Below are 21,330 nucleotides of genomic sequence, written 5' to 3'. Positions count from 1 at the left end.
CTAGCTCTGCTTCTCGAGGTGGCTGGCGAGATTCTTGCATGCATTTGGTTGATCTGGCAGCACTAGGGGTGTTATTCAACGTAGACTTGGGTGTCAATAACTAATGATTTTTGGCTGGGCGGTTGGGTTAACGGAGTACCGGAAAAGGTAGAGGTTAGATACCAAATCCAGGATGTTGCTCTTGTCTTGCCTGTCATCAATTTCCCTAAATTTGATATGGTCTCTGCCAAATGGAAAGCATGCTGTACAACACGAGTAACTACAATGGGGTATCATTCCACTGTCAATTCTCAACTGCAACTATAAACTGTTCCCGCGCCCGTTGCTAAAGAAGCAAGCAAGCAAAGGCACGCGGCTTCGCTCTTTCTTTCCTAGCTCTGGCGGGAATCCTCAGAGACGCCGACCCAGCCCGCAACAGCCGATCCCTCGCCGCCTCCGTCCAACCTGAGCCCATCCACCCACCACCCGCCCTCCAGTCCAATTTAATCCTCCCCGGCCCGAAAACCTACAACTCCCATCCGTTCGATCATAGCCCGTATCCCCCTCCCCTCACCGCCCCGCCCAAGCCGAGCCGAGGATGAGCCGTGACCGTTGCAATCGCAGCCAGCTCACTGGCCCCCTTCGATGTACTACTATTACAACAAATCTGATGCCCAGAGCCGAACCCCTTTTTACCCTAACCGAATGACCCGTGATAAAAACCGTGATAAAAATGCTCGGGCCTACCCCAGCCGAGCAACCCAAAGCCAACCTGAACGCCTTGCTGCTGTGCTGTAAAATGAGACGAGCCAATTTCTTTTTTTGTTTTCTCTGAATTTTGCGTGTTGTTTTGTTGATTGTTGCCGGGGGATGGCAACCCTACTTCGGGGAATTTGCCGATCCACTGCGCCGAATAACGCCCTTGATGGGGATTCACTTCGTGTCGACAGACGGAAAGTCGCAGGATTCTTGGGGGGAGAAACCAAGGCGAATCTATCCGCCATGCGGTGTCTGCGGCCGCGACGCCTGCGAAGGTGGTCTGAATTTGAGCTTGATGATTTTCTTTTTCGGCTCAGTGGTCTCCCCGGTAGTCGCGGGGGTGCTCGGCGGGGGTGGTGAGTGATGCTGCGGAGCCGCCGAGGGTAGCGGCTTGCGCTTCTTAATCCCCGAGTGACCTCCGTTGAGCCCTGGTGATGACCGTAAATCAGTCGCGGGGGAGCACGGCCGAGCCGTCGCGTAGGAAGACGAATCGGGGTGCCCGGGCAGCGCAGAGCGTTTCGCATGTGCAGGCGTCGCGACGATCGTTGATGACGTCGAGGGGTTCGCCTTTTTGGCACGGATACTATCCCTGATGCTCGCTGGCAGCCTATCCCAGGCGGTAAAAGGTAGCTTGACAATCTTTCTAGGACGGCCGTTCATGCTGCTCTCCACTCTCGCCACCTTCTTTGGACGGTCGACGACCTCACCCTCGTCACTCTTCCGTTTCTTCACCGGCTTGGGACGCTTCTCTCCCGTCTTGGCTGCGCCATTCAGCTGTTGACTGTATACCGCAGTAGCCGGCGAGGGCGACCCTGCCAGAGGTGTGGACAGCCGGGCGAGGGGCTGGACGGAGATCGAGTCTGAGGAGGCCACTGCAGCTGCCGCCGATACCGCCGGCCGAGGTAGTGTGACCGAAATGGAGTCCTTCCGAACATGAGGTGCTGGAGTAGGCGGCCCGTTGTTTGAAGGTCCGCTGAAAGATTTATTGGTGTTGAGCTTGATCTTCTTGACCTCCGCAGGCTTGGGGGGTTCCCACTGCGGCGGCGGCGGCGGCGCTGGCTCCATCACCAGCTTATGCCGCGGGTGCATGCGGTAGTGGGTAGTAAACTTGAGAATGCACTGCTTTTTGCCGTTCGGCTTTTGAGGCGCAGTCGGCCCCTCGGCAACAGGCTCCCTCGTGCACTTCCATACCTTGGGGTAGTTGAACGTCATTAGCAAACAATCTTCAGCCTCAAACATGGCCGAGCAGATGGTCAGCAGCTGGAACTTCTCCTTGATGCTGATTGACGGCGACTCTACGGCCGTCCACATGGCGGCCTGCAGCTCAGCGTTGCCTTTCAGTTCCTCCTGCAGTGCCTTGACGGCTGCTTGGATGCTCTGATTGCGAGTCGCGGCGAGCTGTCTCCGTTGAATCTCGGCCTCGCCCTGCTCGACAACCAAGCCGATGTCGTCGAGGGCTGCTTCTGGTTCGAGCTGAGCGGCCTTGCTCTCGCCCAAAGCGACGGCCGCCATGCCTTTACAGAATATCTTGAAGAGGCGGTCGCGGACAAAGGGCGACGGATCGGTGCTCGCGCTCGCGAGGAGCAGCTTCATAATCGGCACCTTGGCGAGCAGTCCTAGTTCGACGAGACACTCGAAAGCCTTGATCCTGATGAGATCGAGGTTCTCATCTTGCAGGTACCGAACAAACTCGAGCGGTTGGGTGCGGATGACGTTGGCCTTCATCAGGCGCATCTTGCAGTGCAGCGCAGTCGTCGTCCATATGTTTTGGTACGTCGACGTCCACTCGTCCATGCGACGGTACTTGTCAATCTCCTCGATGGTCTTCTCAATGAACCGTTTGAGTTCCATGTCATCATCCTCGTCGACCCCAAGCCTCGAGAAAAGATCCCTCTCGCCCTCCATTTTGTCGGGAACGATGGAGGTGGTGAGAGCCTCCAGGAGCTTCGCGATATAGAAATGATCCGAGTATTCGTTGTCCGAGTTGTCATTGAAGAGCAGCAGATCGAGGAGGAAATTCCGCGCCTGGCGTGAGCAGAAACCGTTCTCCCTCGTGCGTGCAATGGCGCCTGGGAGGGCGCATTGTACCGAGTACTGGGCCTTGTCGTGAAAGTCGTTTGGCACTGGAGGGAACGTGACATTGCCGTTCTTGCCAACCATGCGATCGCAGAAGAAGTGGCGGAAAATCAGAATCAGCTGAGCCGTCCCGATGTAGTTGATCTCCGGGTCGGCCTGCTTGGGTAGGTCGTCGATGGCCCTGGTGCGGATGCCGTGGAAGTAGCGGCGGTCCATGACCGTCCGTGTCTCGATGCTGGAGGCCACGCCGTGCCGTTTGCCGCGCTGGAAAAAGAGCATCGCATCTTGATGTGCGACGACGTCCCTATCTTGCTGCAGCTGAGCTAGGTACATGTAGCCGGGCATGTCGGTCACCGTCTCACACAGCCACTCAAAGTTACAGTCGAGCCGGATCCACTCATACGACTCTTGATCCATGGCGGATTGCACATTGTCGGACCATTCCTGGAGACCCCAGTTCTCAAGGTCGCGTTGAGTCATGAGCACATCGCCTAGCATGTTAAAATAGACGATGTCGTCCTCCTGGATATCCTGTTTGTCGGCAGTGTTGCTAGCCGCCGCCGCCGTGGCCTTCTTCGTGCGCTTCATTCGCTTGTACTTGGTATTGTAAGCGATTTGAAGCGTGGTCGCCAACTTGTCCTTGTCCGTGATAGCGAGGTAGTGCTCATAGGGTGTACCGTCGGCTTCATGGATTCGAACAGTGAAGGGACCAGTGAAGAGTTTGGGCACCGGACCGGCCCACACTTCATGCACCTCTTCTGCCAGCTCCTTCAAGAACTCGTCTTTCGTAATGGCATTCGCCCCGTTATCTTTGCTCTGTGTCTGGGCAATGGAGATGTCGACGTTCAAGTTCTTCTTGTTGAACCGCTGCTTGATAAGGAGCTTTGGGCAACCGGCGCCGTGCACCCACTGCTGCCATAATTCGTCGGGCTGGTACTGGCTCTTCTTCTCGCACGCCCGCCGGAAATCCGCGTCGGAGAGCGACGTGCTGGTAATTGTGGCGTTGATGTTCGCGTTCGAAACAATCTGCGAGATGACGCGAACAATGCCCATCGACCCGGGTATCTTGGACATACGTTGGTCGAGGATAAAGAGAACCAACGGTGCCTTGAGAGACATAAAGTCCAACTCGAAGTCGCCGATGTGCAGGTACTCGCCGAGATCGTGGAGAGACGGCCGATGCACATCGACCTCGACCAGCTTGTCCGATAAGGTCTTGAGGTGAAACCGATACCAGTTGTTGCCGCAGATGCTCCTCATGAACAAATCCGTCATGAACCACTGGATGCCGACTATGAGCCAGGCGTCTGACCGCTGGTTTGGGACGATGTGAACACCAAAGTACTGGCTCGCCAAGGCGTGGACCAGCGTTCTTGTCCCGTCGATCTCGGTGTCGATGATGTCCTCCGGGTAGAGCAGCCGATTACTGCACAGCGACATTGATGTTGCCGCTACGGTGTCTGAGACCATGTCGTCGACAAAGCAGACCTTGTAGCTCTCGAAGGGGTAGCGACCAAACTCGGGGGCGAAGAAGTCAGCCGCTGCCACGATCGGAGCGCAGGTATGGCGAACTTCGTGGGCCCGGGTTGGGAGGCAGTAGGCATGGATTTTGGCGGCGTTAGCGCCGAGCTTCTCGTCTGCTTCCTCGGTTCGAAATTCGGACCATAGCTGGATGTGCTCAAAGGGGCCGATGGCGAACGCGATGTGCTGTGCCGCCGAGAGCTGCGATTCGAAGGTCATGATTTTTTTCTTGCCGTCCTCGGGGTCGATCTGCTCCCCCGCAAGGTTTCCGGAGCAGACTACCGTCATCTCCATAAGCTTGTCTTCCTCAGCCAATGCCGGAGACACCGGGGGCGTTGGGGGGGCTTCGCCGAGCTTCCGCTTCCGGCTAGAATCTGGACTTTGAGCAGCTGCTTGCTGTGTAGCCAAAGGCTGCTCGAAGACGTCTCCTAAGGTTCTCGGGCATTTGATCGAGATCTTCCATGGGTGTCTCGACCCCGGATCGTCAACGCAGGGGAAAATGCAAGACGCGGTCCCCGGTTCTAGCGAGTGGCGGGTGTAAACATGAGGATATCTCTGGTCGCCCTCATCCAGACCGACAAAATGCAGACCGTCGCGTATATTCTTCGAGGAGAAAGGAATGGAAATCTTAATTCCATTCTTCTCGTCGTTCGGGTCGGGTCGGTCAAGCGGAGTGTCTTTATCGGCCTTCAACGTCTTGATCTTAAGGGTCCGCCGAGGCTCGTCCTTGACGACGCCTTCGGGGCGCAGAGAGACCTTGACAGCACGATCGGCCGGGACGCAGCAGGGAAGCATCTCTCGGTCCTTGTTCGGTACCTCGGATCGCCGGGCGGGTCTGAGTGATGCCATCCGCCGTTTGACGATGTGGTGTTGTGCTGCACCGATTTGCCATTGGGGTGGGGTCCGGGCCAGGTCGTACGGGTCGGAGAACGACGCGTTCGTCCTGAATCCATCCACGGTGACATTCTTGAGGTCGATCTCAGACTGGCGCGCGTCGAGGAAAATCTCGTCGAGGTCAGGGTTGATCGTAAATAGATGAATGGTCGATACGCCGCTGATGCTCTTCTCGATGAAATTGACTTCGAGTTCGACGTCCTGTTTGATAATGACAAAGGGCTCGGCCCCAACAGGTAGCTCAGGCGCAATGCCAGGCTCGGCCACAAAATCGTTCTCTATTGCGGTCGGCATTTTGGAGATGGCGATGTCGCGCCGGGGTTGCTTGTGCGAAATCGCAGAGGTTGAAATGGCCGTTTTGCTGATGGCAGAACGGAGAGGATCGGTCGGTCAGCCGGCCTTTCGAGGCTCGAAAAGTCGGCTCGGGTTTATGTGGTCATGGCAGACAATTTGAGTCGCCAATTTGAGTCGCGCGTGGAGCTGGAAAAGCAGAGAACGGCGGGCGATTTCGTCAGCGTTTGTCGGTTCGTGGTTTCGGGGCTGGTAGCTGGCTACCGAGGACGCGCGGAGGCGTGGAAAATCGGTGTGATTGAAGGCGATGAGAATGCGAAGATGATGACGGGAGCCTGTCAAGAATGAATGGCAGCTACCGATAGTACTAGTAGCAAGACAGATCGGGTGCACAGTTGATTTTGCATGCGCGCATGGACGGCGACGACAGCAAAACAGCACTGGGCGCAAAAAGAAGCTGCCGTCACACGTACGGAACCTCTCGCCCCCCTCCAGCAAGGGTAACCTGGATGTAACGGGCGCGGCTCGGGAAAGGAATCGGGGCCGCCAGAACAATAGCCTGGTTGGCAACAAATAATTACACAGTAGTGAATGGCGAGATGGTGCAGCAGCACAGTGGACAAAAAGCCCCAACTTCGAAAGACGCGATCGAACTCCAGAACGAGTGACGACGAGCATCAAAGACCGTGCACTGGCAATTGCTGCCGAAGTTCTGCCGACTAACTCAGGCAGCTGCAGGTGGGGCCAGTTCTCGGAGCGGAGGCCAGAGCTTCTGAGGGGTAGACCCACCACCGGGCCTCCCTCACTCATGGGACGAGGGTAGGGTTGAAGCAATGGAGATCGGCTCTCGATTTGTATCAGAACAACAATCTGCTGAAACTCGACGACCGGTTCTCGAGACGACATCCGGGTGCTCTCCTTGTCAATGCACAACCCTTTGACAGATGGGTAAGATGGCATTTGAAGAAGGGCTTGACCGATTACTTTTAGGCTTTGATAATAACAGCAAATAAATACCACCCTACCGAGCTACCTACCTAGGTATACCTTCATTTTGCTGATGAGTCGCTCGAAGCTACCTAGACGTCGACAAACAACAAAGCCCTCGAGTCCTTCCATCCGTTTATATTTCGTTTTATCTCGGTATTTCTGTTCCCTTTTATCTCTTGTGCTAGGACCTCGATCGAGCAAACAAGGTCTGGGCGAACGACAATCACTCCTCTATCCGCAGCGCATCAGCAAAAGCAACGAGACATCATCTTCTAGTTCAGGAATTGAGCTACTTCATTATATCTGATTCTAATGTTATGTTCCACCCAGCGGATGCCAATCCTGTTTCGCGATGGCCAAATTATTCCGGGCAGTCTTCGCGAAACCCATCCGCTTCTCGTTATGTGACAGGTATTACCAACGTTTAGAGCTCCCTCGACTGGCAGAGCCGACACCTTTCCCAGACCGGGCCTTTATTCCTCTTCGCTGGTGTCAAGTTCCCGAGGCGAGTCGGCCCCACCGGGCGGCCGTTCGCTCCATACCGCATCCCGGCAGTGAAGGCAGAACAACGCCCTGCATCCGATACACTGCAATAGAAAGGCCCGCGCCACCCTACCACAGACATCGCACCTTGCGTGACTCCGCTCCTCTTTGCTAAGCTCCCGACGGAGCCTCAGCGTGTAAAGGAGGTCGGACTGGTGGCGGCAGAGGACACCCTCGGCAGTCTCATCAACATACTGTTAAATCCCAATTCGTCAGTTCTCGTCTTGTGTCATCAAGCATGGCGGGGCTGCCTACCGCGGCGGGCGGCTGACTCTCCTCCTCGTCCAGACGGGCCTGGACCTCCGGGGGGATCCGCAAGGTGTGCTCCTCCTCGCCGCCGAAGAAGGGGTGGCAAAGAGGCTGGGTGGCCTCAGCACCACCCACGGGCCAGTCCCCTGCGCAGATGATGCAGAAATCATGTCCGCAAGGGCACCTACCACAGCGTCAGCAAAGCCTCCCCCCTCAGGCCAAGAAACCCAAAAACAACCAGAGAAGCCTCCCACTCACTCCATATGATTGCACCCACCAGCCCTCATAACCAACTTGTGACAGCGCGGACAGAACTGAAACAAATTCTCGCCCCGCGCGTGGCGCGCCATGCGGATGACGGTGCGGTCGACGAACACGCCGCGGACCTCGTTCATGGCCCGGGCCCGGCGCACGGCCTGCTGCTAGGAGGCGCGCGCGGCCGGGCCGAGCAGCCGCAGCGCGGGGTGCTGCTGCTGGTCCGGGTCGACGTCGTCGCCCTCGACCGGTAGCCCCTCGACCGGTAGCACCGGGTCGCCGCAGCACCGCGGCGGCATACACGCGGCGTCCGTGACGTTGCGGATGGCGGTTTCTATGGATTCGGCGATGCAGCCGCGGCACCAGGCGTCTGGTGGAGGTTGTTAGTGAGGTTCTTTTTTATTGTTATTTTGGGATAGGGCATGGGGTGCCGCTCTATGGCGGGAGCGGGAGCGAGAGCGGAGGGAGGTATTTGGAGCCATGATTGTGAGCCGGTCTTGGTAAGCTTCATATAGAAGCAAACCAAGCTGTGCCGAAATCTTGCTTATTCTGGTCGAAGAAGGGGATTATATCGTCCAACTGATCTCTGGATTGATATCGCCAAGGGGAATGAATGGCAGGAATTATACATACGGTCATTGTGGCAGACGGGTTGGACGCCCTCGTCAAAGTCGTCACCGCAAATCGTGCACTGGAGAGGTCAGCACCCAGCCAAGGGGTTGAGATCGGGGAGCTGTCGTCACCTGGGGCCTTCTATCACTCATTTTGATAATATGGCGAGGACGGCTGATATGAGGATATGTTTGGAGGGCATCAAAAGAAGAAGGTAAAATAGACTTGGGGTTTTCGGAGGGGAAGCTTGTGTGGGAAAGAGGTTGGTTAGAACGGTTGTTCTGCAACACACAACACGCTTAGCCTTGTTCGAAAACACTATTCACTAGCAGCTGGGTGAGGCCAAACACGTCCCGGGATTCGTTCTGGCACGGTGTAGCACAGGAGAGACTCACCTAAACTGAGGGATTGTGAGGGGTGGGTTGCGAGAGAAGGAGTTAAGACCACAATAACCACACTTGGGGATCTACCTAGGTAGCTTATATATACTCCGCCGGCCCACGCAGGTACCAAGAAGCCGAAGACTGGAGCACAAAAGTTATAACGAAAACGGAAAGTAAACGTACCTCCTTTAACGGGTACGTGGCCCTCTAGGCCTTAGTCTGCGGAAACCCCATATTAAAGGCCAAAGATGTAAGCAATAAGTTACAAATAAATACTCTTTGAAGTCACCAGTCATGGGCATTGACTCACTCATCAGGCGTTCAGTTGCCAAATAAAACATGTGAAGTCACAGGACAGGGGGTTGCTACGAAACATGCTGTGCTGCTAGGCATCATTGAAGAGCAGCTAGCCGACTCTCGTCACACGATTTTGTCCCATCTGTCTTTTTCCACCCCCATCCGAGTCAAACTGTCAAAGGATAGCTAGTAACCTATCCATTTTAACTATTCCCCCCATGTACAGACCTATGGACCAAACCAGCAGCCTCGCTCAGCAAATGCAACCGTTGGAACGCCTTGAAACCTTTCCCTAACCGCCCGCTATGATATAACACCGCTGAGGGGCAGCTCCCGATGGCCCCTCAAGAGAAACAATGACCCGGAACTCCGTTGAAGATGCCAACAACCCACGCGAAGATCGCAATGTACATACAAACCGCCTCCCCCTCCGGCCCCGGGGTCGAGCCTCACTCACTCCTTCACCCGCTTAGCCCGCCTCTTCTTCCTGGGAGGCGACCGCAAGGAGTCGTCGTCACGCAGCGCAGCGGGCAGCTCGAACTCGGCCTCGGGCATCTCCGGGAGGGGCTCACCCCACGCGAGAACCGTGCGGCCCTTGCGGCGGTTCGTGCTGAGCGCCGCGTCCCGCTGGTAGCGCTTTCGAAAGAACGAGACGATTTCCCGGGGTGGCTCCGCCGACTCACGTGCCGCCGCCGGCACATGTGACACCGGCGCTGCGGCGGACTTGCCCCGTGCGGTCGTCGTCGCCCGTTTCGCGGCCGCCGCTTTGCCGCCCGGCTTGGCCCGCCGTTTCTTCGCAGCAGCGGCTAAGGCCTCCTCGCGAAGTTGTTTCGCGATCGAGGCGTCGACGTCGCTCTCGTCGGGCGGCTCGTCCTCGACGTCATCGGCGTCCTCCACCTCCTCGCCGCTCTCACCACCGCCCTCGGACCGCCGCGCATCCCCTTCCTCCTCCGCCTCCTCCCCCTCCCCCTCCTCATCGCTCTCCACCCCCTCCCCGCACGTGCTCCCCTCACCACCGCTCAAGAACGCCTGCCTCCGCTCGAGCAGCTCGGCACGGCGCCTCTTCTCCTCGCGGGACCAGCGGCGGAACTTGTCCAGGATGGCCTCGCAGCCGCGCACAAAGTGGGCGCGGGCGGGCTCGAAGGCGCGCTTCTTGGGCTCGGTGACGCCGCTGACGCCCATGACGCGCAGCCAGTCGTGGCCCTGCAGGGCGTCGAGCAGCCGCACGATCTGGTCGCGCTCGTGCTGCGCCCGCCCCTTCTCCGTGTTGCGGATCGACCGCTCCGTGCGCTCCGCCTTCTTGTGCGCCGGCGCGAAGAGCGTGTCCGGCAGTGGGTCGGACGTCGCCGCGGCCGGGTTGCTGAGGAAGCTGAAGTCGATCCGCTGCGCGTCGAAGAGGTCTGTGTAGAGGGCATCGCTGTAGCTGCGGGTTGGATAGTTGTTGTGCTGGTGCCCGGGGGTTGGTGACGCAGGGTGGGGTGCTGGTTGTTGTGTTGGTGGGGGTGCGTCGGGAATGATTACGATGGGCGTGTCGGCATTGAGGAAGTCTGTGGTAGGCGAAAAGTGGTTAGCAATTGATTAACACACTCGGTGACTGATTGACAATTGATATTGGGAATTGGTGGTGTATAATGGGGAGTATCATAAACCTACGCGTCTCTTTTGGGTCGTTGCCAATGACTTCATCGTATTCCGGAAAGTAGGAGGACAGTTCGCTCTTGAAGCGAATAGCCTCCTGCGACCGGAGCTTCCGGCCCTGGTCTTTTGTATCGGCTTCATTCGGTTGCAATCTGTCGAGTTCGTGTTTCAACCCTTTGGAAACCTTCGATCGGTGTTTTGTAGGTGTTGGGGGCCGCCGCCGCTGTTGCTGCTGCTGCTGCTGCTGGGAGCTGCCAGGGGCGGGTTTGGGCCCATTAGGGACGCGGTGACTAGCCGGAGCATTAGTGGCCGCGATAGGGGCCGTGGGCGCTGAGTTCGCGTGGGAGGTGTCGGCAGTGTCGGCGTCGTCGTTTGTGAAGCGGGCATGCAGCGACGACCTCGCCGGAATTTCGACCGCAATTCCCGTCGTCAATTTGGACTTCTTGGCTACGATGTTCTCGAAGTCGCGTTCCGAATGGTCACGCTGGCGCTTCGGGCGGGGTGCATAGTGGCTGTTCGCTTTGGAGAAGGGATGACCGGTGGCGGCGAGCTTTCTCGCGCGGGTCATGGATGCAGTGAGAGCCATGTTGAGGCCTCGGTCATAGTGCTAGCAAAAGGCAGTAGAATGAGCAAGGGCAAGATTGAAATTGGATTGCCAAATGAAGGTTCAAGGTGGCTCGCTGTGTTGGGGCTCCCGGTTCAGCTTGGCAAGTTTTTGGTGGGCTGAACTTCTGGAGGGCGCTGTTGCTGTTCTGTCGGGGAGGCGAGATGGGTTTTCAGACCAGCGCTCAGGCCCACGCATGATTGAAATCACTCTCACCGAACTAGCGTCCGACCATTATTACATATTTTGTATTTGGCACGTCATTGCCAATTCGCACAATACTGCGTTTGGGCATTGCAGCTGCCGTGAACACCATGCCGACCTCGACATTCATGACCCACACTGTAACCCTAACCCGTCCACGCACAAACCTCGGATGACCTCCATCTCAAGACGACGAGATCATGATTTCAACAAAACGCCTCTAGCGCCGACTGAAGATGGAAATGACGGAATGAGCCGATCCTTCCCTTGCGCGCGTAGATGATGACGGGATTTGAAGGGCAAAACATTTGATCCAGTCCGGTTCCAATTGCCACAAGGTCTGCTACAACTCGAAAACCACCCCAGCAAGACAATCATCCGAAATCTCAGGTAGGTAATGCGGCGTCAAAAGCCCCGAACATTCTATGGCCAGGTCCATGTTCAAGGCCATGCCACGGCACCCCGGAAGTTCTGTCCGGCATACTGGCCGACTTAATTATACCGGTACCATACCGCTGAGATGCCCTTTCCGTCCCGAGATATCGCCTCCATAAGCAGCCAAGCACCCTCTGGCCAAAAAAAGCCGAACTCGAAAGGAAAGCAAGAAAGCAAGCAAAAAGAACAAATGAAAAGAAATCGAGAAAACTAAGTCAAATGAAAGAAAGAGGGTAAAAGTAAAGGAAATGGAGCAAATCGAGTTTCTTTGGGCTTCAGGATGACTTTCGTGATATTCCTCCAGCTGAGGACTCGAAGTTTCCATTGCCGACATCTGCACCGAGAGTTCGGCTTTTTTGTCCATGAGGAGCCAAGGTACCGAAACAGCGGCATCCACCGGTCCTCAAATTCCTCAGTGAAATCAGCATGGAACAAGTGCATAGTTGCTTCAGTTGTTTTAGTATTACACTAAACTAAGGACGCGAGGCTCAAGCCTGGTCAGATTCACGTATATACCCAGTGCATCATCCACCTCAATACATTCCTCCCAACTTTTCAGTCTTTTACAACGTAGGTATCCAAGACCGCTACTCCTTCCACCACCACCCAACCCAAACAACCAAAAAATATACACTACGATTGCCCCATCTATGTAAGGCAAGGTAGTCCCCTCACAAAAAGCCCGTAGATACCGGCACGGACGCGCCAACCAACCGCGGGCGGCAACTCTAGAAGCAGAAGGGGGAGGGAAGCAAGCCCACCCCAACAAAATGCAGCAGTCCTGCCATGCAAGGCCCCCAAGCCAGGGAGTATGCCAGAGATAGAAGAAAAAACGAAGAAATGCCACCACAGGGTATTCCAACATTGATAATCCAAAAAAGGGGAAGATTGGATGGAACGAAGCCAAATCCAAATCCAAAATCCAACATCCAAAATCCAAACCCAAAAAACCCACCACCACCAACACCGCCCAATGCACATCCTCACTCACACATCCTCACACACCCACACCCATCACACCCCCCATCATCACTCACACACACCCTTCAGAAAAAAGCAATCACCGAACCTCCGTCACCAAACTCCGAAACCGCCCCTCAAACACGCGCACCCGCTCCTCCTCCAGCACGCGCTGCAGCCGCCTCGTCTCGCGCACCGCCTCCTCGCGCCGCTCCTGCAGCTGCAGCACCTCGATCTGCGCCGTGTTCATGCGCCCGACCACCTCCTGCATCTCGGCGTCGGCCGACGCCAGCGCGCCCTCGAGCTCGGCCACGCGGCCCTTGAGCGTGTTCATCTGCGCCGTCATGTCCATGTCCACGGGTTCTGTTGCGGAACGCCGCACGCCGGGACGTCCCGGGTGGGTTTGGTGGGGGTTGGCGGCGTCGTCGACGTTGAGGAAGGCGGGGTTGGGTGCTGTGCGCGCGGCGGGCGCGGTGCGCAGGCTGAACATGGGGGAGAGCGGGGACTTGGGCGGGAAGACGCGCTGGCCCTGGCCGCTGCCGCGGCGGGGCCCGCCGGCAGCGCCGGTCGCGTTGCGCAGGCGGTGGAGCTGGGTGCTGTGGGCGTCGCGGAGGGCGGCGAGCTCCTCCTCGTGGCGGGTGACGCGCTCTTCGGCGCCCGTCTGGGCGGCCACGACCTGCTCCTCGAGGGTGCGCAGGCGGGATTGCATGCCCGAGATGCGCTCCGTGCTGACGCGCTGCTCGGCGTCGCCGCGCGCGATGGTGCCGGCGAGGCGGGTGCGCAGAGATGTGTTGGCTTCGAGCTGGATGCGGACTTGCTGGGCCAGTTCCTCGACGCGGCGGGCATACTCGTGGAGCTGCGCGGCGAGGTCGCTCTCGGTGTCGAGGTGTTCCTTCTCGAGGGTTTGGAGTGTTTCGACTTGGTCACGGTAGGAAGCGGCCTCGTTGCGGGCGTGGTCGCGGTCCGAGATGGCAGCCGAGAGGGATTGCTCAAGCCGCTGAATGGCGAGCTGCGTCCTCTCGTCCGGCCGCGCATTCTCTTCGAGGGCCTTGATACGCTCGAGCGCATCCATGTATGCGGCTTGCAAGTCCTCGTACGCTTGCTCAAGGGAGTGTGAGCTGACGGGCAAGTCGGACTGGCTGTGACTGCTGCCTGGCCGGGCGAGAGCCTCGGGGATGAGGATGTCCTTCTCCTGGAGGAGGCTCCGGAGAGATGCGATCTCGCCCTCGGCCCGGTCCAGGTCCATCTTGAGCCCCGCAAGGCCCTTCTCGACCTGCCACTTCTGCTCGATGGCCTCTTCGGCGCGCCGGCGCAGCACGCTGATTTCCTCGCGGAGGTTCGATACGTCCCTCTCATAGCCAGCCTTCTTGGGCGATGAGGTGAGGAGACGATCGCGCTCCATCTCGAGCTGCCGTATCCTCTTGGTGCTCTCGCGGTTTTGGAGCTCTTGCCTTTCGAGAAGGCTCCTGAGAGCGCTGTGCAAAGCGTCCCGCTGTGCCTCGACGTCCTTGAGCCTCTCGGCCAGGACATCGCGGGGTTCAATCACTTTTGTGCTGTTGGACCGCGAGATGGATTGCGTGCGGTTCTTCCTGAGCGGGCCGCCGGTGACTGATACGGACCTAGACAGCGCCATCGACATGCGGGTCCCGGTCTGCTTGAGTTCGGCGTTTTGGGACCTGAGCATGTGCAGCTCGGCGTTCTGGGACCGGAGCATTTGTAGCTCGGCATTCTGTGACTTGAGTGAATCCAGCTCGGCGGTTTGTGCTTTGAGTGAATCCAACTCGGCGGTTTGGGCTCGGAGCGAATCCAGCTCGGCGGTTTGCGCCCTGAGCGAATCGAGCTCGGCATTCTGTGATTTAAGCAGTTCGAGTTCCTGCTGCATCTTGGACGTGTCGTAGGCGAGCCTCGCCTGGTCAGCCGCCTCGGCTTCTAGCCCTTCGAGGCGAGCGCGCAGCTGAGGGACGACCTCGTCGCGCAGGTTGTCTCGCTCATTCGCGGCCGTCTGAAGCTCGCCCTGCAATGCGTCGAGGAGGCCCTCCAGATTGGTTGTGGCCTCGCTCTGCTGGGATAACCTCCTGCTGAGGTCCTCGCACATGCTCTCGAGCTCTTTGACCCGGCCGTTGGCATCGCTGCTGTCGAGGTGTGCAACATCGAGCTCTGACGCCCTTCTAGACAATTCCTGGATTTGTTGGTCCAGCGACCGGCGCTTCGAGCGCTCATCTTGCAGCTTGTTCGTCAGCTCCAAGCGGATTTGAGCCTTTTCCTGTTCTGCCCTGCGTTGAATCTGGGAAATCTCCTCCTTGGCATGGTCATACTCGCTGAACTTGGCCGAACTGTAGCCGGAGTCGGAAAAGTAGTCGCTGGTCCGTTTCCCGGGCGCTTGCGGGTTGTTGATTTGCTCCTGCAGTCTGTCCACCAAATCCTCCAGGTCCATCTCGCGCCGAATGGACGAGGCCAGTTCGACGCTGATGCCCTTCAGCTCGTCCTCCATCTCTTCCAGCTGGCCAAGTGACGTTGTGCTATCGGCGGGTGTCTGAAGATAGGCCTCACAATACTGTAGGGGGTTACTCGGGTCTGCAACATTGGAGTATGTGTCCCTCTTCGTGATGATCGAAGTATCATATGACTCGGTCACGGCGGTCGTCGGCTTGGGCGACGTGGGGGAAGGGAGGGGGGAGAAGTTCTTGTCCGAGTACTCGGTCGCGGTGGTGGGCGACGGCGTGGTGGCCCAACCGAAGAGGGCGCTGAGTTTGGAGGAGGCCGGGGACTTGGGCAGCGGCTTATTAAGATTACTTTGGTCTAATGACGTTGCTGATGCCGTGGCCGCCGGTACATCTCTGGTGTTTGATCCAAGAATTAACTGCGGAGGGGGCGACTTGCGCGCGAACAGGGACATGGTCTTGGGATTATTAGTATTAATGATGGTGGCGCGTTTCTCTCCGGACGACTCGGGCGAGTCGGGGATGGAGTACAGATCGTCGAGCTCGTACGGGACTGACCCCTGAGTGGTCAGACTGGCCGTCTCGGCGCTAAGACTCTCTTCCTCGGAGAGGGTGTGGGAGATCTGAGTCGCTGCTGCAGGGTTGTTTCCCGTAGTGTTTCGCAGCTGCGCGTCTCCCGCACCACCGACGGCCGGGACGGCAGCGGGTTCAGCGGGCTCAACGAAGTAATCGGAGACGGGAGATGATCTGTTCAGTGAGCCGGGTTAGCCCGATATTGCCACCTTTTTACCCGGCGAGTCAGAAACATACGGCTGGCTGGTGTCTGGAGGACTCGCGGGCCAGTCCAGCACAGTGTTCAGCGAGCTCTCGGTAGCCAGCAGGCTCCGCTGGTCAGGGAACTCGTAGAGGGTCGGGCTGTCGAGGGAGCACGACCTGGCGAACCGCTGGTCGGGCCGGGGAAGGTCGGCGAGGAGGTCGGCATACGCTGCTGCGCCCTTGGAGAAGCGGACGGCGGCGGGCGAGGCGGTCGACGACAACGGCTTCCGCTTGATGGGGCCCGATAAGTGAGCCAGACTGAAAGACCGGCCGCTGCGTGGGCTCGGCAGTGGGTGTTTCGGTAACACGGAGACCAGCTCGGGAAACGCGTCCGTTTGGTCGTGTGTTTCGAAGGAGAGTGGGTGGGGGACCGGGAGCGGTGGCGAGCGAGCAGTGGTCAGATCAGACGAAGCAACTCGTGTATCAGAATCGTCAGAATCGGGAAGAACGGGGATAGTGGTGGCGGGCAATGGCGGCGGCATGTCGCCCTCGGGCGTCGGTCCAGGAGCGGCCATAGTGGGCAGTGGCATTCATTAAGTCCTTTGTCGCACTAACCCCCGCATTCGATTGGCCCTGAATCGAGCAATTGATTAACACATTGAGAGCAGCGACAAAATAGGACAAAATAGCTCGGCAAAGGGGTGAAAGGGTGGCATCAGGTCTGAAAGAAAGGGAGCAAAAAGGAGTCGACGGCGGCCATCTGGGCAAAGGTTGGTAGCATTAGCGCCGGCGATTTGCCAGGGTGAGGGAGAGAAGGGTGCCATCCCAGTCCCCTTTGGGCGAGACTCCCAGCGCCATCGACAGGGGCAGGGTCCTCCATCCCACGCCCTGAATGCACCGTACCTTGCAGGCGCCCCTGAGTCGCGACATGACAGCCAATCACCGATCCGCGTCGCCCTGGATGGGGAATTGGCGATGTTCTGCATCCTGCATCCCGGCGCTCAGATTGGAAGGAAGCAGGCGCCCACGCGCGCACCCACCGCAGCCGTCAACCGAATGGCACTCGGACCAGGACTGAAGACGACCATGGACGGCCAGGCACGCCAGGCTCGGTGGCTGTTTGGCTCAAAGCTCCTTTGAACTTCAAGTTCACTTATCTCCACAAACCAAGGCCGAGGCGTCGCTTAGCCGCCGCCACCTGCAAACTGCCGTTGATCGCGATACACAGTACTATGCAGAGTCGCACAGCATGGAATGAAAAGAAGACAGAGAGACGCCCTGCAAAGTGCAAACTAGTCTGCTGAAAGAAGGATGCCCGATTGAATGCCGATTCCGTCCATGGAACCCATGGCTTCTGTCGTTGACGATAGAGCCTCCAAGTTGCGATCGGCGTTTTTCGTGCGCCAAAAGGACGCGGGATGGTGGGCCAGGGCACTTGCCCGATCCGGCAGCTTAAATAGACTGTGGTGGTATCCCCGGCTGCCCCTGCGCTCCTCCTTCCACGACACCCGAGTGGTGGAAGCCTCGCGACTGAATCATTTCTGTTCGTGAGGGAGCTTGCAATTCTTGGAGTGGTAGTTGTGGCCGGTAAATTCTGATTTGACCATCTGGATTTTTTCATATTTCCAAATTGGCGTCTACTTTTATTTTCTTTCCTCCCTTTCGTTCGTTCGTCCAATTGACAAAATTAGGTGAGGGGCCATGACCTCGTTCGTAGTGGCACAGTCTGTTTATTCGTCCAACCCGCTAGCCGATAGGCTTTGCGGGGAAGCTGGGGGTGCAAAGCTCGAGCCACGACTCTCTGCCGCCAATCCGGTCCATTGCCGACTTCCACGTTCTCTCTCTTCTGAACCGGTTTTCTGCAGGGAAGCGTTCCTCCCGTCGAGTCGAGTTATCCGCGATCCTCATGCGGTGGCGGCAAACGGCAGTGGCCTCGGATCTCCCGGTTCATCCACAAGTTGACGAAAACATACCCGCCCGGATTTGCACCCAATCGTTAGTTAGTTCGATCACAAAACCTGGGCGATGAAGAATCTGCTTCTCGACCAGAAACCAATCCTGGGACTGCTCAAACCCGGTTCCAGACCAATCCAGCCCCGTGTTTGATGTTCGAAACAATGTTTCACCTGTCAACAGCTTTTCTCTCCCTCGCCATGTGGGCTGAGGTCTTCGTCCACCACCTTAATGTTGCTTATTTACCCCGGTGCCGGGACAGCGGAGTCAAAAAAGAAACAAAGATTCTGCACCTTGACGTCAAGCCCGTAAGGTAAGCTAGGAGGACGCCTGCGGTCATAGGCTGCGGTGAGCCTCCCGAGTCATGGCACGGCCGGCCGAGCGCTTGCAGTGTTACTGGCGGCTATCGATGGAGACACAGAAACATCGGACGGCTTGTTTCACTCATGACTTGTTCAACAACGGGAACAGTAACGCCGGCCTGCAGAATTGCGGATGTCTTCACCGCCGAGCCGCCCTTGACAGCTCTTCAACGCCTGCCGTCCATACATCCCTGGACTATGCCTGGACGGGCACCTAGCTTGCGTCATCATCCCTATGCGCTGTCCAGGCGCCCTCCCGATCGATTCATCATGCCATTCCATCACATTCCGTCTACTTTGTTGAAGGGAGCGCTGATCTGGCGGCGACCCTTGTCGTTACGACGGAAATAACGGCGCAAAAGGTAAGTTGCTTGACATCTGTTCCACAAACTTGCCCGCGATGGCCGTCTGGCCTCCTACCTGGAATTCGAGCGCGGGCTCTTCAAGCTCTGGTGCGACGACTTCCGACCGGCCAACGTGCTGATGTGCGGGAGTTGGGAGACAGGCCACTTCTAGGTCGTATACGTAGCGTGTGGGATATAGGCGTTTTGATAGTATCTACTAACAGGCTTTAGATGAACGGTTCTTTGGGAGGGGTGAGGAGGGTATTAGACGGTGTGGTTGGGCCTGCTACCACTAGAGTAGGTTGAGGCTATGGAAAGGTTTTGTAGAGAGGAAAATGGTGGGGAGGGAGATAGAAGCGCTGGCGGACTCGTATGCGCCAGGAGCTGAGGTCGGGCTCCCGCTGGATATCCTAGCTGTCAGCTGTTTGAGCCGAGGGGAGTTCGGGAGGGAGAGAGTCTCTGCTCACTTTTGTTGCCACGCACCCTTAAGTTGCCGTTTCTGCACTGTCTACGTTTGGAGGGTGGTAACCTGGATGCAAGGTCCCAACGACGCTCTCGAGTGCCTATCCAATCGCCTGGCTGCTTCTCTTCTTGGGACGCGTTCACTACCGAGCGATAGAAGCTGCGCCTCCAGGCCACACCAGCCTCGCCACGGCCCACCGTATACACCGCAGAGCCTTATGCTGTTGGGCGCCAGGTCACTCGGAATGCGGCCGCGGAGGCATCCGAACTGCCTGAGCGACAAAGTTTGGGAGCATTGTTTGGCGCGTAAGTGCAAGCTGGTGTCGAACCCCGCTTCCTCAACTTCCAAGTACTATTTGAGAGCACAGAGTCCCCTAGGGCTTTTACCACGCCGCTTGGTCTTTCTTTCGCTTTCACACAGAATACCAGCAGAAGCATCTTTGACAAGCAGCCCAGGTTGGTCTTGTGTTGGATAAAATGCCATGGAATCTAGGGCTAATATACGGACTCAGGAACGAACAAACCCAACAATGGCCGTCTCGATCAAGATTCAGCCGTCCGGCTTCGTCATGCCGACCGGGCCAGCTGTGGTTTTGGTCAAGGTCCACCGGGAGGCGTTTCGGCATCTGGCTCCTGATATGAACCCCCTATCGGATGCCGATACCATTTCGACCGTCCTAAGAAAGGGCAAACCCGCCGTGGCGTACACCATCCGTCAGCTGAGCAACATGCTTTTTGGCGGCGATATCGAGCCCTCTGTGATCAGACGTGTGCTTCCGTACCCCGAAGTCGGCAGCCCCGAGGATTCGCCGCCACTACTCATGTCCAAATACGTCTGTTTCTACTGGCTGCGGAATATTCCAGCCGGCGAACAACTGTCTTCGGCGCTAGTTGAGCTGACGTCCGCGTCGGAGCCTATCGACAACTACCTTGACTTCCACGCCGTCGAGGTTGCTGACGATAATGACAGAGTGGATAGCATCAAGTCCATTTTTGTTGATGAGGCGCGCCTAGACGAGGATTGGGCCGAGGATTAGACTTAGGACCAGGCTCTTTTTTGTAGCAATTCCAATGATGTGACATTCTCTTCTTCCTCTGGACGGAGAGCCTTGGGCGCCAGACGGCCTGGCTATGGCCTAGCTAAGCCGTGGTTCTGACGAGTGAGATTTGGCCTCTCCCTAAGAACCCAAATACTACCGGTACTAGGGTATATCGGCGAGTAGGTGGTGGTGTTGCACTTGTGTTTTGGGCAGCGTAGGCACTCGTTCACTACATAGACAGAGGCAAGTCTGCGGGCTTTTTCTCGGCGTCAGTAGATACTGTGATACACACAAAAGCAGTAGCAGCACACATCATAGTGATGGAACGACCTATATTCCAGTTCAAGAGAAAAGTCTATCAAGCACACGACATCCCTTCTACTCTCCACAGTCCCAGGAGCTAACGGCCAGCGTCCGAGCTCAAGACCCCACGAACGAGCGACCAGCGCTCGAGCTCAAACCACTCAACTTGCCCTTCGTGAGATCTAACCACTACATGGGTTTACCAGCGTCCATGAGCATTGGAGCGTGTGTTGGAGTGACGACTGCCGCCAGAACGGGCACCGTAACTGGAACCAGTGCTTCTGGAGCCCGATCTCGATCCACCATTTCTATGGGAGCCGCATAGAGTCGTTTCATGTCGAGTGACGATGGTGTTCGACGGTTGCATAGTACAGTCTCGACTGCAGTTCGGGACGGGTCGTTGCACGAAACCGACTTGGTTGGAGCAACCCGGCCGAGCGCAGAGGGTGAAGTGAAAGGTGCACATTGTGGCTACCTAGGCAAGGCAGAGGACATCTTCGTGTCAGCAACGTTGTAAATGCAAAACGAGAGAAGGCTACATTCTTACCTAGATTGAATAAATGTAAGGGGTCAAGAAAAGTGGCTGTAGCGTAGAGACTGTGTGAAGAGAACGTTGGGATGGAGCGGTTGGGAATCCGAATGTATGAGCCGATGTCTTGAAGAGAGTTGGAGCTGAGCTGTGAGATTGTAAATGGGTGTTTGAGCTGTTGATGATGATTCTGTTTTCTGAGCTGGTTTGGGGAGCGTCTGACCTCTCTTTATACAACTTTGCTTCGGTGTTCCTCGATTTGGATCCCACGCTCTGATCGAGAACCTTTGAGTCCCAGGCCATCAACGAGCAACTGTTGGGTATGGCGTTTCACACCTTGCCCTCCGACGGCGGCGTCGAGGCCATTCCCGAAACTTGGCCATCAGGCGTTGGCCACAGCGGCACCGCCGACGAAATGCTATAGACTACATGGAGTGGCGGGTTCAGAAT

At 57.1% G+C, this 21,330-nt stretch overlaps 6 protein-coding genes across 6 annotated transcripts; 1 reads left to right on the top strand and 5 right to left on the bottom strand.

Moving 5' to 3' along the window:
- Positions 1-639: 639 nt before the first annotated feature.
- On the bottom strand, positions 640-5,690 carry B0H64DRAFT_26519 (uncharacterized protein). The gene has a single exon (XM_062799998.1). It carries the CDS (start codon positions 5,521-5,523, stop codon positions 973-975), a length of 4,551 nt encoding a protein of 1,516 aa, XP_062664413.1. The 5' UTR covers positions 5,524-5,690; the 3' UTR covers positions 640-972.
- A 1,293-nt stretch (positions 5,691-6,983) lies between these two features.
- Positions 6,984-7,697, bottom strand: B0H64DRAFT_438025 (uncharacterized protein; the record flags this gene model as incomplete). The annotated part of the gene is made up of 4 exons (XM_062806308.1): positions 6,984-7,083; positions 7,141-7,247; positions 7,309-7,486; positions 7,561-7,697. 4 exons carry the CDS (start codon positions 7,695-7,697, stop codon positions 6,984-6,986), a joined length of 522 nt encoding a protein of 173 aa, XP_062664412.1.
- A 27-nt stretch (positions 7,698-7,724) lies between these two features.
- Positions 7,725-8,321, bottom strand: B0H64DRAFT_438024 (uncharacterized protein; the record flags this gene model as incomplete). Its single annotated transcript, XM_062806307.1, has 3 exons — positions 7,725-7,927; positions 8,191-8,248; positions 8,301-8,321. The coding sequence occupies 3 exons, from the start codon at positions 8,319-8,321 to the stop codon at positions 7,725-7,727; spliced, it is 282 nt and encodes a 93-aa protein (XP_062664411.1).
- Positions 8,322-8,827: 506 nt separating this feature from the next.
- B0H64DRAFT_428861 (something about silencing, SAS, complex subunit 4-domain-containing protein) lies at positions 8,828-11,285 on the bottom strand. The gene is made up of 2 exons (XM_062805867.1): positions 10,503-11,285; positions 8,828-10,396 (listed from the first exon to the last, which is right to left on the bottom strand). Exons 1-2 carry the CDS (start codon positions 11,071-11,073, stop codon positions 9,303-9,305), a joined length of 1,665 nt encoding a protein of 554 aa, XP_062664410.1. The 5' UTR covers positions 11,074-11,285; the 3' UTR covers positions 8,828-9,302.
- A 1,407-nt stretch (positions 11,286-12,692) lies between these two features.
- Positions 12,693-16,462, bottom strand: B0H64DRAFT_449466 (uncharacterized protein; the record flags this gene model as incomplete). The annotated part of the gene is made up of 2 exons (XM_062807092.1): positions 12,693-15,878; positions 15,942-16,462. The coding sequence occupies 2 exons, from the start codon at positions 16,460-16,462 to the stop codon at positions 12,791-12,793; spliced, it is 3,609 nt and encodes a 1,202-aa protein (XP_062664409.1). The 3' UTR covers positions 12,693-12,790.
- A 3,035-nt stretch (positions 16,463-19,497) lies between these two features.
- B0H64DRAFT_26424 (uncharacterized protein) lies at positions 19,498-20,435 on the top strand. Its single transcript, XM_062799997.1, has one exon. It carries the CDS (start codon positions 19,539-19,541, stop codon positions 20,043-20,045), a length of 507 nt encoding a protein of 168 aa, XP_062664408.1. The 5' UTR covers positions 19,498-19,538; the 3' UTR covers positions 20,046-20,435.
- Positions 20,436-21,330: the final 895 nt, after the last annotated feature.

The sequence above is a fragment of the Chaetomium fimeti genome, assembly GCF_033439085.1.
Source record: "Chaetomium fimeti strain CBS 168.71 chromosome Unknown B0H64scaffold_1, whole genome shotgun sequence".
Classification (NCBI taxonomy): domain Eukaryota; kingdom Fungi; phylum Ascomycota; class Sordariomycetes; order Sordariales; family Chaetomiaceae; genus Chaetomium; species Chaetomium fimeti.
The sequence above is the reverse complement of the archived record's forward strand: the minus strand, read 5'-3'. Positions and strand labels throughout refer to the sequence as shown.